The sequence below is a fragment of the Triturus cristatus genome, chromosome 6 (assembly GCF_964204655.1).
Source record: "Triturus cristatus chromosome 6, aTriCri1.1, whole genome shotgun sequence".
NCBI classification, from domain to species: domain Eukaryota; kingdom Metazoa; phylum Chordata; class Amphibia; order Caudata; family Salamandridae; genus Triturus; species Triturus cristatus.
This window is the reverse complement of record NC_140589.1, coordinates 336,701,050-336,713,701: the sequence shown is the minus strand read 5'-3', so window position 1 is coordinate 336,713,701 and position 12,652 is coordinate 336,701,050. Positions and strand designations below refer to the sequence as shown.

At 48.8% G+C, this 12,652-nt stretch overlaps 1 protein-coding gene across 1 annotated transcript in view; it reads right to left on the bottom strand.

Annotated features, from left to right (window-relative positions):
- Window positions 1–6,575, bottom strand: part of LOC146817143 (phospholipase A2 inhibitor and Ly6/PLAUR domain-containing protein-like) — a 63,935-nt gene extending 57,360 nt beyond the window's left edge. Inside the window, exons 1-2 of the mRNA XM_085609584.1 lie at window positions 6,533–6,575; window positions 1,600–1,719 (exon numbers count right to left, since the gene is read on the bottom strand). Coding sequence (XP_085465710.1) covers window positions 1,600–1,719; window positions 6,533–6,575 — 163 coding nt within the window. The remainder of the gene's footprint in view (window positions 1–1,599; window positions 1,720–6,532) is intronic.
- Between the last annotated feature and the right edge of the window lie 6,077 nt (window positions 6,576–12,652).

The window sequence follows — 12,652 nt, the reverse complement described above, 5'->3', positions numbered from 1 at the left end:
CAAAATTGCTGTACATGTGTATGTAGCGTTCTTCTGCAATTTGTTTGTGATTCAAAGAGTTGCATGTTGATTCATAAGTGGTGATATTTTAATTTAGTGAATTGGTTACACTACACCCGATACATTATTCTACCAGAGTTTGGAGACAAGGTAACAGTAAAAAATGATGACACATTGATTTAAAATGACTAAATGTTACAGGTTTAAGGTGGAAGCAAAGAGCTTTATTGCAAATAAATTATTATATAATAATATTATTAATAATAATATTTAACATGCAGCTGAGAACCACTGGACATTCTAGATAAAACACAGTCATCGTGGCAGAGTGATGCACATTATACATTAGTTAGCAAAAGATTTTCACAACAGGCCCGTGCTTCTGAGAGGTGGCTAGGTTCAGTATTAACATGTAGCAATTGAGTAAACCTCACCTACAACTTAGCAAAAAGGGAGGCTAACATGATGTAGCAGTTGCCAAACATGGGTTTAAATCTGCCTCAGCTCTTCACTTCTTTCAGCAGCCCTGAAGTACAAACTCCACATTCCTGCTAATTTCCTGTTCACCACTGATTAGTAACCTGACCATTTGTCCAAGAGCTAATTTTGAGACTTTGGGCCAAAATTCTGAAACTAAACCAATTCAGTCTTGTATCACATGAGTTCATTGCTGCAACACTTAACATCTGGCCTGGCAGTTCGGGCTGGACTGTTCCCATAGGGAAAAGGGTCAAGACTGATTTTCATATGGCCTCGTCTGAACTGGAATGGCATGCGGAGCAAAAAAACAATGGAATTAGGCCCAGATCTCTGTACTGGGGTGAATATATGACATTGCTCTGCATTTTGTCCATCAAATGTTCTTTTTGTATCTGTCATCCCGAGTGGGACGTGTGTGCCCAGACATGGGTCCCATGCTCTCCATGCCACTGGAGTCAAGCTAGCTTGACTGATGAGGGGTGATACCCCGAAACCGGTCCTAGGATGCTTGTTTCCAGTTCAGGGAGGACCTGGCCTGGTGGTTCAGGCTGGACTCTTCCCTTGGGGAACAGGGTTAAGACTGATTTCCAGATGGCTGGGTCGAAACTAGAATTGCATGGGGAGCAAACAAACAATGGATTCAGGCCCCTATCTCTGTACTGGGGTGAATGTATGACATTGTTCTACATTCTGACCATCAATTGTTCTTTTTGCAACACTTAACACATGCATATGCCTCATCTTGACCATTAGTTAAAACCATGTTTTTGCAGAGCTCAGCTACTGACAGCATGGAAATATGATGATGTTTTTATTGGCAGTGTTTCTCAAGGTTGTTCCTGCTCTGGGAAGAATACGCTGTTTTCCTGACATTATTGATTGTATCAGCAGGCAGTTGTTACATGTTTAGTGCCTGCACCACTGTCTTCCTTGCTGGGAAAGGGTGTATCCATCTGTTCTTAGAGTGTATGTGTCAGACATTGTATGATCATCAGCTTGGCGTGCATCATTCAGCTGACTGAACTTTGCTCTCAAAGAACAATGCTGATAATGAATTTTAGTTAAGAACTGAGCATATACATGATTCCAGGAAGACCCCTCCAGCTATCTAGCACCTACCAAAGGTGTACTCAGCGATTGCAGTCTGGCAGCTCTCCACAGACTGGTCACAGGTCACCAGCTTACCAGAGCAGTCCATACCGCCTCGGTCGCTGCAGACTTCACACTCAATAGCATTTCCTGAAAAATATAACAATAATACAAACACATATTAATAATACAATTCAATATAAAATGCACTTTGACAAGTCATATATGAGATATGAGAGTCATACATTTAAAAGGCTTGATATCATGAAGGGACTCTTTGTCAGGTGGATCAGGAGGAGGGCATGTTGCATAGCATTGTGATGGGCTTATATAAGATCCTTACCTGAAGAGAAACCCTTTTTAGGACATTATAAAACCTAACAGTACAGAATGCTTCTGATCTTTAGAACAGTCACATAATAGGTATATTTATAAAGCACATGTCCACCCCTTGGAGCGCTATGGTGGTGAGTAGCCGATGTTTATTGTTACCCAACTTGATGGCACTCATTTATCGACCTCAGAAGGATCAGTATGATTCTGCAGTGCCCTAAAATGTATTTTTACTACCAGCAGTGGCCCGTTCGTATGGATTGAGGGGCTGGGCCCTACACCTTTTTCCCAGCAAGAAGAACTTCTGTCAGCCTGAAAGACACTCTTCTTGTTCAGGTCAGGCAGCAAGGAGCTAGACATGCGCTAAATGTGCATACTCCAGGCTGCTTGACCTGAACTTTGCCAGGCTGAGGATTTCACAGCTTTGTGGTCGTGACCTCCTGAGTCTGGCAGGAGTGCCTTGAGGCCCTCCCCTTCATGACGAGGGGGAGCATCACTGTTGGCTCATATCTGGGTGCTTCAGTTTTAAGCACTAATGTGCATAGTGCCAAGTGTCAATCAGTGACATCTCGTCACAGAGTGGGGTGGGGTCATCAGCCTCACTGACTCCATCCAGCTCTGTGACGAGTATGGGACTGCTGCCTTCCCTGATTAATGAGGAAAGACAGCATTCCCAATCCTCATGGGACCTCTGAGTCTTCCCTCTCTACAGTGAAAGTAACCTTTATGTTTTTTTGTATGTTTGGTGCATGTGTGTGTGTGTATGAATGAATGTATGTATATTGTATATTGAGTTTTATGAATGGGTGTGTGTGCGTGTGTGTGTGTATGCATGTGTGAATGCGAGGTGTGAGTAAATGTGTATGTGTGTCCCCCTTACCTCCTGCATGGTAACATTACTAGCTGCCACTGCTTATTACATTTTCAAGCAAAGGACACAAACAAGAGAACATATTATTATCACCTTCCTCTCCCATCTTTCCAAAGCTCCACGGATCTGCAGCCCCTGTAACTGTCCAGAGCCCTTTAGTCCCCAAAGCTACCCACACCTTCCTCCATACATCTCTAGAGCTCATGCCACTCTCCGCATCCCTTCAGTTCTCACAGTCACACCACCTCAAATTTCAAAACTGCAGATGAAATCAATGGCATAGAGATTCACTTATTTTAGAGGTTAGAGGGTGTTTAATATGACAGAGATAAACTGAACTGACCTTTAAACACTGTAAACCTGTAAGTTTGTAATGGTGAGGTTTGCCTGTGCATGGAGTCTCCACTACCCTGTGGGGTCCTGGTGCCATGGAGCATCTTTAAAACAGGCCATGTGCTCAAAAGTATGTTATAGCCAGCAGTGCCTGTGTACACTCTCCATTCTGAGCAACAAACGGGCATTGGTGTGCTCTGGAGATGTTGGCACACAGGCTTTCTGTACATTCATAAGTGACTCTCAAGGGGCAATGGCCACAAACATTTGCAGGGCCCACACAAACAACAATACTCAGAGGGCAGATCTGAAAAGTTGTCACATTGCAGAAACCACAGTTGTTGAACCTAATTGCATGAGACAGAGACCTGGAAAGTGCCATAAATACTAAGGTATGGTGCTGCGGACGTGGCCATGCTACCGGACAAGATGGCTGCATAGCGCTACAGCTCCTCCATCCAACCCGACATCCTGAGTCCTATCCGTATCAAATACCCAGCCATACTACCTTAGGACGACAGATTTGAACGCCGCAAGGCACCCCATCGCGAATGAAGGCACTGCGACCCCCTGTGGCTGACGCAGGAGTAGGTTGACCAACCGTCCGTAAATTTCACGGACCGTCTGTAACTTGGACCTCACGTCCGTTGTCCGTGAGGATCCCTTTTACGGACGCCTTTTGTCTGTAATTTTGGGCTTTCAGGGAACAGAGCTGTTCCCCTGCGAAAGGTCTCAGCTCCATGATGGTGCACCTCGCGCTCTTCCTCTGAGCACAAGAGCAGCCCCTCCCCGCCCATTGTCATTCTGTGTGGGGCTGATTTCCACATACAGAATGACAATGGGTCAGTCTGGGCTGGCACAGCATGTGGTGGCCTCCTCCAGCCTTGGTCCAGGGCAGGGCATTCTGTCACATGGAAGTGCAAAAACGCCCATGCTGCTGCTAGGTGAGAATCCAGTTAACAAAAGGAAGGCAGTGAAAGAAGTTCAAAGGAAAGGATTTTTAGTTCTTTCAGAGTCCCATCATTTTAGAACTGAAGCATTTTCAATACTATATTCAAGAAAGCCATGGTTGCTGCTTTTTTATTTTATGCAACTAACAACCTTTGTCAAAGCCAATAGTTCTGGCTTGTTGTAGGAGTAACGTTACTTGTTCTAGGTGTAACGTTACTTCTTGTATTATATATCTGGATGCAATGACAAAAGCAACACAAATACCAGTCGGGTGGCACATTATACTAAGCACAGATTTTTAGCTTAGGTGTTTTAATCCACACCCTTAATTACATCAAACACCCTTTTGGAGAGACCCCCCTAGTTTTTTCATCCCACTTAAAGATCTGGAAACAACACCATGTCACAGTCACCCCACGTCCAGGCACTGTGCATCATGCATGACTCATGCCTTCCACTTTTTCAGATTGCCTATGTGCAGCGGCATAGTGAACCCTGCTCCACCCCACCCCTTACTTTAGGAACTACAGCGAGGGTGGAGTTCTTGTTGGGTCACTTCTACCAGCAACTCTGCAGACAAAGGCTCAGCTCACAATTATTGTGAAAAGGTGAGTGAGTGAGTGAGTGAGTAAGTAAGTGAAAGGATGGGTGGATGGATGGCTGGATGGATGAGTGAAATGATGGACAGATGGATGAGTGAAAGGGTGGATGATGGGCGAGTGAATGAGTGAAAGCGTGAATGGATGGACGGATGAGTGAAAGGGTGGATGTAAGGCTGGATGAGTGAGTGAAAGGGCGAGTAGATGGACAAAAGGATGGATAAATGAGTGAAGGAGTGAAAGGCTGGATGGATGAGAGAAAGGATGGATGAGTGAAAGGATGTATGAGTGATCGGTTCAATGGATGGATTCATGAGTGGATGAGTAGATGGATGGGTGGGTGGATGGAAGGCTGGATGGATGGCTAAATGAAAGGGGAATGGAGAGAGAAAGGGAGGATGGGTGAATAGATGACTGAACGGTTGGAAGGATGAGTGACTGGGTGGATGAATGAGTGAAATGCTGGCTGGATGGGTAAATGGCTGGATGGATGAGTGTACGGATGGATAGGGTGAAAGGGTGGATGGATGGATAATGGATGGAGGTAAAAGGGTGGATGGAGGGATGGATGAGTGAAATGATGGATGGAAGGATATGTGATGGATAGGTTTGTAAATGGTTGAATTTGGACATGGATGGGCACAGATGGAAGGACAGAATGAATGGTGAAAGACTGAATGATGGATGAAAGTATGATTACACATTGTAAGCCCCATTATCTTAAGTAACATTTCCTATACATTGACTTTCACATTTATAAGAGTGATTGTCTCTATATAATATGTGTGTGGTGTAACTCACTCCGACACTCTGCCCTACATACTTGGTATGAGTAGCACTATAAAAGAAATTAAATACACATGAGAGAGGGTCTATGTGAAGATGAGGGGCGTCATTGGTGGGTGGTAGCAAGGCCAGACTGGCCGGACCGTGCATCGGGCGTTTGCTCTGGGAGCTGGAAAGGTGGGGTGGGGGCGGCGGTTTTGTTACAACAAAGAGACCTGCACATTTGCTTAAAGCTGCACGCATACTGAAAAACCATGAAGGGCACAATTGTCTCAACCTAATATAAACTTATTTTCTCTTGTACTCAAGTGGTTGTCTATTTACTTACTTATATAATATTGCGCAACCTCCTCTGATGTGTCTGTAAAACTTACCTTTTGTCCTGAATTTTGATCTCCTGTCCTGAAATTTTGTCCTGAATTTTGACCCTTTGTCCTGAATGTTTACACTCACTGTCCTGAATTTGCACCCATGCCAGTTGGTCACCCTACGCAGGAGCCGCGATCGAGTGAGCAGCATTTGGACGGGCGTGAGCTCAGGCCAGGCCAGCATACTGAGATCCAGAATCCTGAGCTGATGCGCGTACTCCGGCGACCCAGGGAGAGCTCACCTTGCGGCCTGCAGTGAAGAAGAAGGGGGCTGCGAGAAAAGACAACGCTACAAAGACAAGTTCCTGCATGGCGACTGCCGGCTCCCGGGCCCGCAGGTAAGCCGGCTGAATAGCTCCCGGAGGCCCCGCACGAGAGGGGCCGCGGGTGAGCCTGGGGGCGGGTCGCTTGACTGGCAGGACTGGCCTGTGTGGGCTGGGAGCCGGGGGCGTGCGATAGAAGAGGGGATTTCGAGTGCGTTATGAACTGCGTGAGTGATGCTGGAAGCCTGTGCCGCACTGTGCTCAGTTTGCTCACTGGGCCTGGGTTAATTGGGTGCCGGTCAGAGCGTTGTGAATGGCAGACCCTGAGGGCGTCTCGATGTGCACAGCTACGCAGGGGGCCCAGACCGCACTAGGCTCAGCTTGAACACCGGGCTTCTGCAGAACACTTGACGGCACGGTTGTGATCCTGGCTCCCCACTAACTTGCCATAATACTCACCTGCACCGGATGATGTGACTGTGAGTTCTCCGGGGATAGTCATGCAGCAGCCAGCATAGATTGTATCTACTGGGGGCCTTTGGACATAAACGAAGGCACAGAATAAACGGTTGGAAGGGAACTGCACATCACCTCCCAAATCGGCAGTACATCACCTGAGGCTGCCATATTCCATTGCCACAGTGCGGTCATGGTACGGAAAGACCCTAAACAAAGGGTATTACAGTTCACCGCGCCAAGTGGAGTACAGACAGACCGGGCCACAGAAATGGCAGAGAAGGGAGCGGAAGCAGCCAGACAGGAGGGGGACCCGAGGGCAGGATTTAAGGCTATAGACAGACGCTTTGATTCTCTGGAAAAGTGCTTGGACACTATGGGGGCTAAATTAGATGTGCATGAACGGCGCTTGGATACAGTTGAAGGTAGATTGTCAGATTTAGAGGATGGGGCAACGCAATTCTTTAAACGCCTAGAAAGAGTCGAGAAAATCCTGAAGAATGTCGCTATGAGAAATAAAGACTTAGAAGCTAGGAGTAAGCGTATTCTTGGAGTCCTGGAGACCACAAGCAACGGTAGGATGGACACCTTTGTGTAGTCACTCCTAACGGATTTATTTGGAAGAGAGCCCTTTACCTCCACCTTTGTTGTAGAGCAAGCGCACCACACAACTGGGCCTCGCCCCATCCCAGGCGTCCAGCCAAGCCCTATCTTGGCCCGACTATTACATTTCCGGGATAGGGATACAGCACTGCGGCTGGCAAGGGAAAATGGTACCCTATTCTGTCAGGGTTCTATTATCATGCTGTTCCCGGACTTCACAACCATGGTCCAAGAGGCAAGAAGGAAGTACACCGGCGTAAAAGCTACGCTCCGAATCTAGGCCTAAAGTACGGCATGATCTACCCCGCTCACCTGCTTGTTGACGTGGGAGGGAAAACTAGTGTATTGGATACCCCCTCGGAGGTTCAAGTTTTTTGCTGCAAGTACAGAGGAACTGAAGGATCCCACCAGAAAAACCCTGCTGGAGCCTCCCCCCCTCTCAGTGGCTTGGTGGCCAGCGTGGAGCTATTCTCCACAGAGTGAAGCTAAATGCTACCCCTTCAGAACATTTGTCAGAGTTGTCCTGTGTTTTTTTAATTTTGCTAATGGGTATATTCATGGACTGGATTTAACATATTTCGTTTTTTCATTTTTCTAATTATCCTATCAAAGTTGGGTGGGATGGCGAGGCGTTGCCACACCCCAAGTGTGTATCACGTTGGGGGCGTGGCCAAGCAGCGTTGCATGGCGGCTGCTGGTTAGACTAGCTCCATCCTAAAACCCCTTCACCACGACTATCCGGCACATCTATCTGATCTCGGAGCTCCAAAACTGCAACCGGAGCCTCTGCTGACTCTGTCGATACCGGAATCGCGGCTGTACACCCCCGTAATCCAGAGATCCGATGACCGAGGTCTGCGGCCTCCACACAAACTGCAACCAGGCAGTGGATTAGCTGCAGCAGCCGACGACGTAACGACGCATGGCGGAGCCGGCCGTGTGCCGCCAAAGGGCCTCGGTGGTCAGGACGATCCTTTCACCGGGAGTTCCGCACACGGCGAGAGGGCTCACTCGCACTCTTATTTGCTAATGAAGTTCATCGCACTTGTTGCCAAATCCTGCATCCCGAGGCTATGCCTCTACTGGGGACGACCGGCCCACAGTGCCTCACCCAGGCATGTTTTCTTGGCCTGGCATCCAGTCTTTGTGACCAACCAGGACTATTGGCATACTCCTACCTGGAGTCGTGGTGGCAAGTGCAAAATTTAGCCTGCGCACGCTGAACTGGTGGGACAGTGGCACGGCGGTGGGGTGTGTCGGTGCTGACATGACGGGGCGGTGAACCCCCAGCGGCTTTCTCCAGCCCTGGGCCTGGAACTGGATGCCCTGAAGGGCCTGTGTGGGCTGGCAACATAACCTCCATGACTAGGAGTACCAACCTGTCGTGATTAGCCGCTGCGGCCCCCACCCCAACTGAGTCACTGGTGACAAGGGCGCTGGTGGGTGTTGCATCCACCAACTGACGGGACGCCGCCAGGGTGTCCCGAAGACTGTGAGTGGTACGATTGTACCAAAACTAGGGGCGACACCGGCACCATCCAAAATGTCGGACCCGAAGGGATCCAGAATGGTCCAGCAAAACAAATTGGACCGTTACATGTTTACGAAGGCCTCACCCCAAGACCAGCGGACCAGAGACAAGGCAGGCATTGGAACTTATGAAAACCCTATGGAACTCACGCTCAAAGACGTCATGGAGGCTATTTCTGGAGTGAGGTCGTCTCTGGAACAGAGAATGGACGTGATATCCACAGATGTCACATTGATACGGGCAGAACTGCCGAAGATTAACGAAAAGGTCAAACACCTGGAGATCACCGTCACGAGCCTGGTGGACGACACCTCCAAACTGCAGACCAAGATACATGAGTTGCAGTCCTTTCGGAAGTTTGCTGAGAGTAAGCTCGACAAATATGAGGGTCGCACCCGCCGCAATACCGTACGCTTTTTGGGAGTGCCGGAGCGAGTGAAGGGACAGGCACCAGACCTCTTTTTTTAGGACCTTATACTTACTCACATCCAACCTAAAGGCCTTTCAAAAATTTTCGTGATAGAAAGGGTGCACAGAGTCCCGGGGGGACGGCCGAAACCTGGAGCTCCCCCGTGACCGATGTTGGCACGAGTATTAAACTACCGCGACGGAGACATAATTCTTCAAAATGCCCGGGCAGGCCCACCACTCAAGTACGAAAATGCTATGATCTCTTTTTTCCCTGACTTCACGCAGGCAGTCCAGAGGCAAAGCAGATCCTTTCTGGCAGTAAAGAAGATGCTCCGAGACAAGGGATTGAAGTACGCCAACCTGTTCCCCGTGCACCTAAGTGTGGAGACCGATGGTAAAACCTGGTTCTTTGACACCCTGGAATCGGCATCAGACTGGCAAGAGAGTTGACGTGGGGTCAAGGAACGTAATCTCGGCTTAGAAGACTAGCAAACTTGTCTGGACACAAAAGGTCGAAAGACTGGGGCGCATTGAACCTTGCTGCGCAATGTATGGCTCCCTGCATCGGCGAGGGCCTCAGGTATCAGGGCATGGGGGTTGCCATTGACTTAGGGGCCTAACTGCGTTTGAGGAGGCATGACTCTTGGGACTCACCCTCTCGAGGAGCAGAAGAGACACAAATCGTTTTTTGGGGGGGATGTAGCGACTCTTTCACACCCACATTTCTACTTTTAGTTTCCAAGTTGGGCGACAGGCACTCAGCAAGTTAGATTCATGGCCAGTTTAAGGCCCAAAGTGCAGGGGGGCAGGGAGGGAGGTGTTGGGTTAATGTTGATCGTTTTGTTTGTCATAAGTCAGCACGGAAAAGCATTCTTAGGTGAGAGGAGCTAATGACTTTCGCTCACTTACATACACATGCACGGGGACTGCAATCTTAAGCTTTTGAGCTGGAATGTGAACGGGTTAAGGGACAGGGTCAAGTGCTGTGTTGTGCTTCAATACATCAGGAGACATGCACCGGATGTGGTCCTCCTCCATGAGACCCATCTGGTGTGCAATACTTGCAAGGCACTGAACAGATGGGGCTACAAATGAGTGGCACACACAGGTTTCACTACTGGTTCCCGAGGTGTGGGATTAATGATGCGGAACTCCCTTCCATTTACGATCCAATCCACATAGGCAGATGGAACGAGGGGAGTTGCTGCTTGACCAGCAGATAGCCACAATTTCCACTGTACGTCCTCTAGACCCATCTCCCTCCTAAACGCGGAGCCCAAAATTCTCGCTAAACTACTTGCCAACCGCCTTGTTAAAGTGATCGGCGACCTGGTACACCCAGACCAGTCGGGCTTCATGCCTCGACGTAACACAGCCCTGAACCTCCAGAGAGTGCATGGCGTGATGGGACGGCTGGGCACGCTACAAGAACCAGCAATTATAGTCTCATCGGACACCACAATGGCATTCAACACCATAGAATGGCCCTACCTTTTTGCCGTGCTTACGAAGATGGGATTTGGGGAGGGGTTTATCCAGTGGGTCAGGCTCCTTTCCTCCAAACCCCTGGCGCAGGTCGTAGTGAACAACAGAAAGTCTACGCTTTTCTCGTTGGGGCGAGGTACCCAAGGGTGTCCACTTTCCCCCCTCCTTTTTGCCCTAGTGCTGGAACCCCTGGCAGCGTGGATCCGGAGGGACCCGGTCATACGTGGATTGAAGTGGGCTCCATCATGGGAAGACCTCATCTCGCTATATGCAGATGATATTCTGTTATTCTTAGCCACTCCCAAGAGGTCGTTGATTGCTGTGTTTGATATACTTGCAATTTTCGGGAGGTTCTCCGGTTATTCCATTAACAGGGGCAAATCCCTTATATACGTTCTGCATGGGGGCCGCCCCGCTGTCCCCAAAGGCTGTCCAAGCCAAATCACCATTGAGGGCTTTAAATACTTAGGAATATATGTGACGTCTGACCCCCAGGTCTGCTACAACCATAACCTATACCTGCCACTGCAAAGACTGAAGCGGAATGCTACCGCGTGGAAGGCACTCCCTCTAACACTGCTGGGCAGGGCGGCGCTCTTCAAGATGATGTCCCTGCCTCGCTTCCTATATGTACTACAAAATTTCCCAGACCCAGTGCCTACCAGTTATTTTAAAGAAATCGAGGGCATGCAGAGGGATTTTATTATCGGGAGGGAAGCCTAGGATAGCACTCCACAAACTTGCCCTTAACTGGTACGATGGTGGAATCAGTCTCCCCGACCTCAAGAAATATTACTGGGCGGCACACCTCGCGGCTATAAATCATGGTACGTACCGAAGTATGGATGACCCGGGTTACACAATGGACCGGTGGCTTCTCCCAGGCGGGAACTACTACAGAGCACTTTATTCCAGACCAAAACGCTTCCCCCTGACTGGGCCGACGAAACACTCGGTACAGGTGTGGCACACTGCCACTAGGGGTTTGGGTTGGGAACAGAAACCGACGTCAGCCGCACCTCTCTGGGATTCCGAGATCCTAGGTGATCTTTGGAAGTCAAAGGGATTTTACAAATGGGACCTTATAGGGATCTCGACCATCGGGGATGTGTGGGTAAAGGGGGCAGTGCTGCCCTTTGCCTATTTACAGCAGAAGTATGAACTCGCCAACACAGAATACTTCCGTTACCTTCAGGTCCACCATACATTGCAGACACACATACCCCCAGGCTCCTCTCTCCCAGATTACACTCCTCTTTAGGACAGACTGCTTGACGGCTACCTACCAGAAAAAATGATATACCTCACTTACAAAAAACTCATTAATAATGTAGCTGAACCCCTCCAGGGAATCAGGGCAAAGTGGGAGAGTGATGGCCTCGAATTAGACGATGAGGAATGGCAAGAGGCATTGTCCTCCCCGAAGGAAGTGGCTATATCGGCCAGGGTGCGACTAGTTCAGCTTAAAATCCTCCACAGAGTGTACGTCACTGGGCCCTGTCTGATCCGAATGGGGAGGGCTGAGGGGAGTGAATGCGGATGTCAATGTGGCTCTGAGGGAACGTTCATGCATATAATATGGGAATGTGACCTCATTCAGCGATACTGGCGCCAAATACACACAGTGCTAAGCGAAATATTGAGACTTGATATCCGCCTCAAAGCAAAGAGGTGCCTTTTGAACGTGTGGGAACCTACAGATCTGGGGCGAATGGGCAGGATCTGGGTAACACTGGGACTCATGTTGGCAAAACGAAACATAGATCAGTAGTGGGGAGCCACTCACCCCCCTACACTCACGGAATGGAAGAAAAGCATGGACTGGTGCATGTTCCGGGAAAAGACTGTCTATGTTGCAAGGGGATGCCAGAAGAAATGGTCCTTAATTTGGGGGCCTTGAACACGTACCGTGGGGAGATTTGTAGTCCGCCACGTAGTGTTGGCCTGGATGACCTGTCCACACCATAACTTGTACCAACTGAACTCTAGGGTTTTATTCTGATTGCTGCTCTGTATTATCAAAATTTCATTGAATGAACTCCTCCTACTGGTAAAATTAACCATATGCCTTTTGTTTGAATGCTGATTTTTGT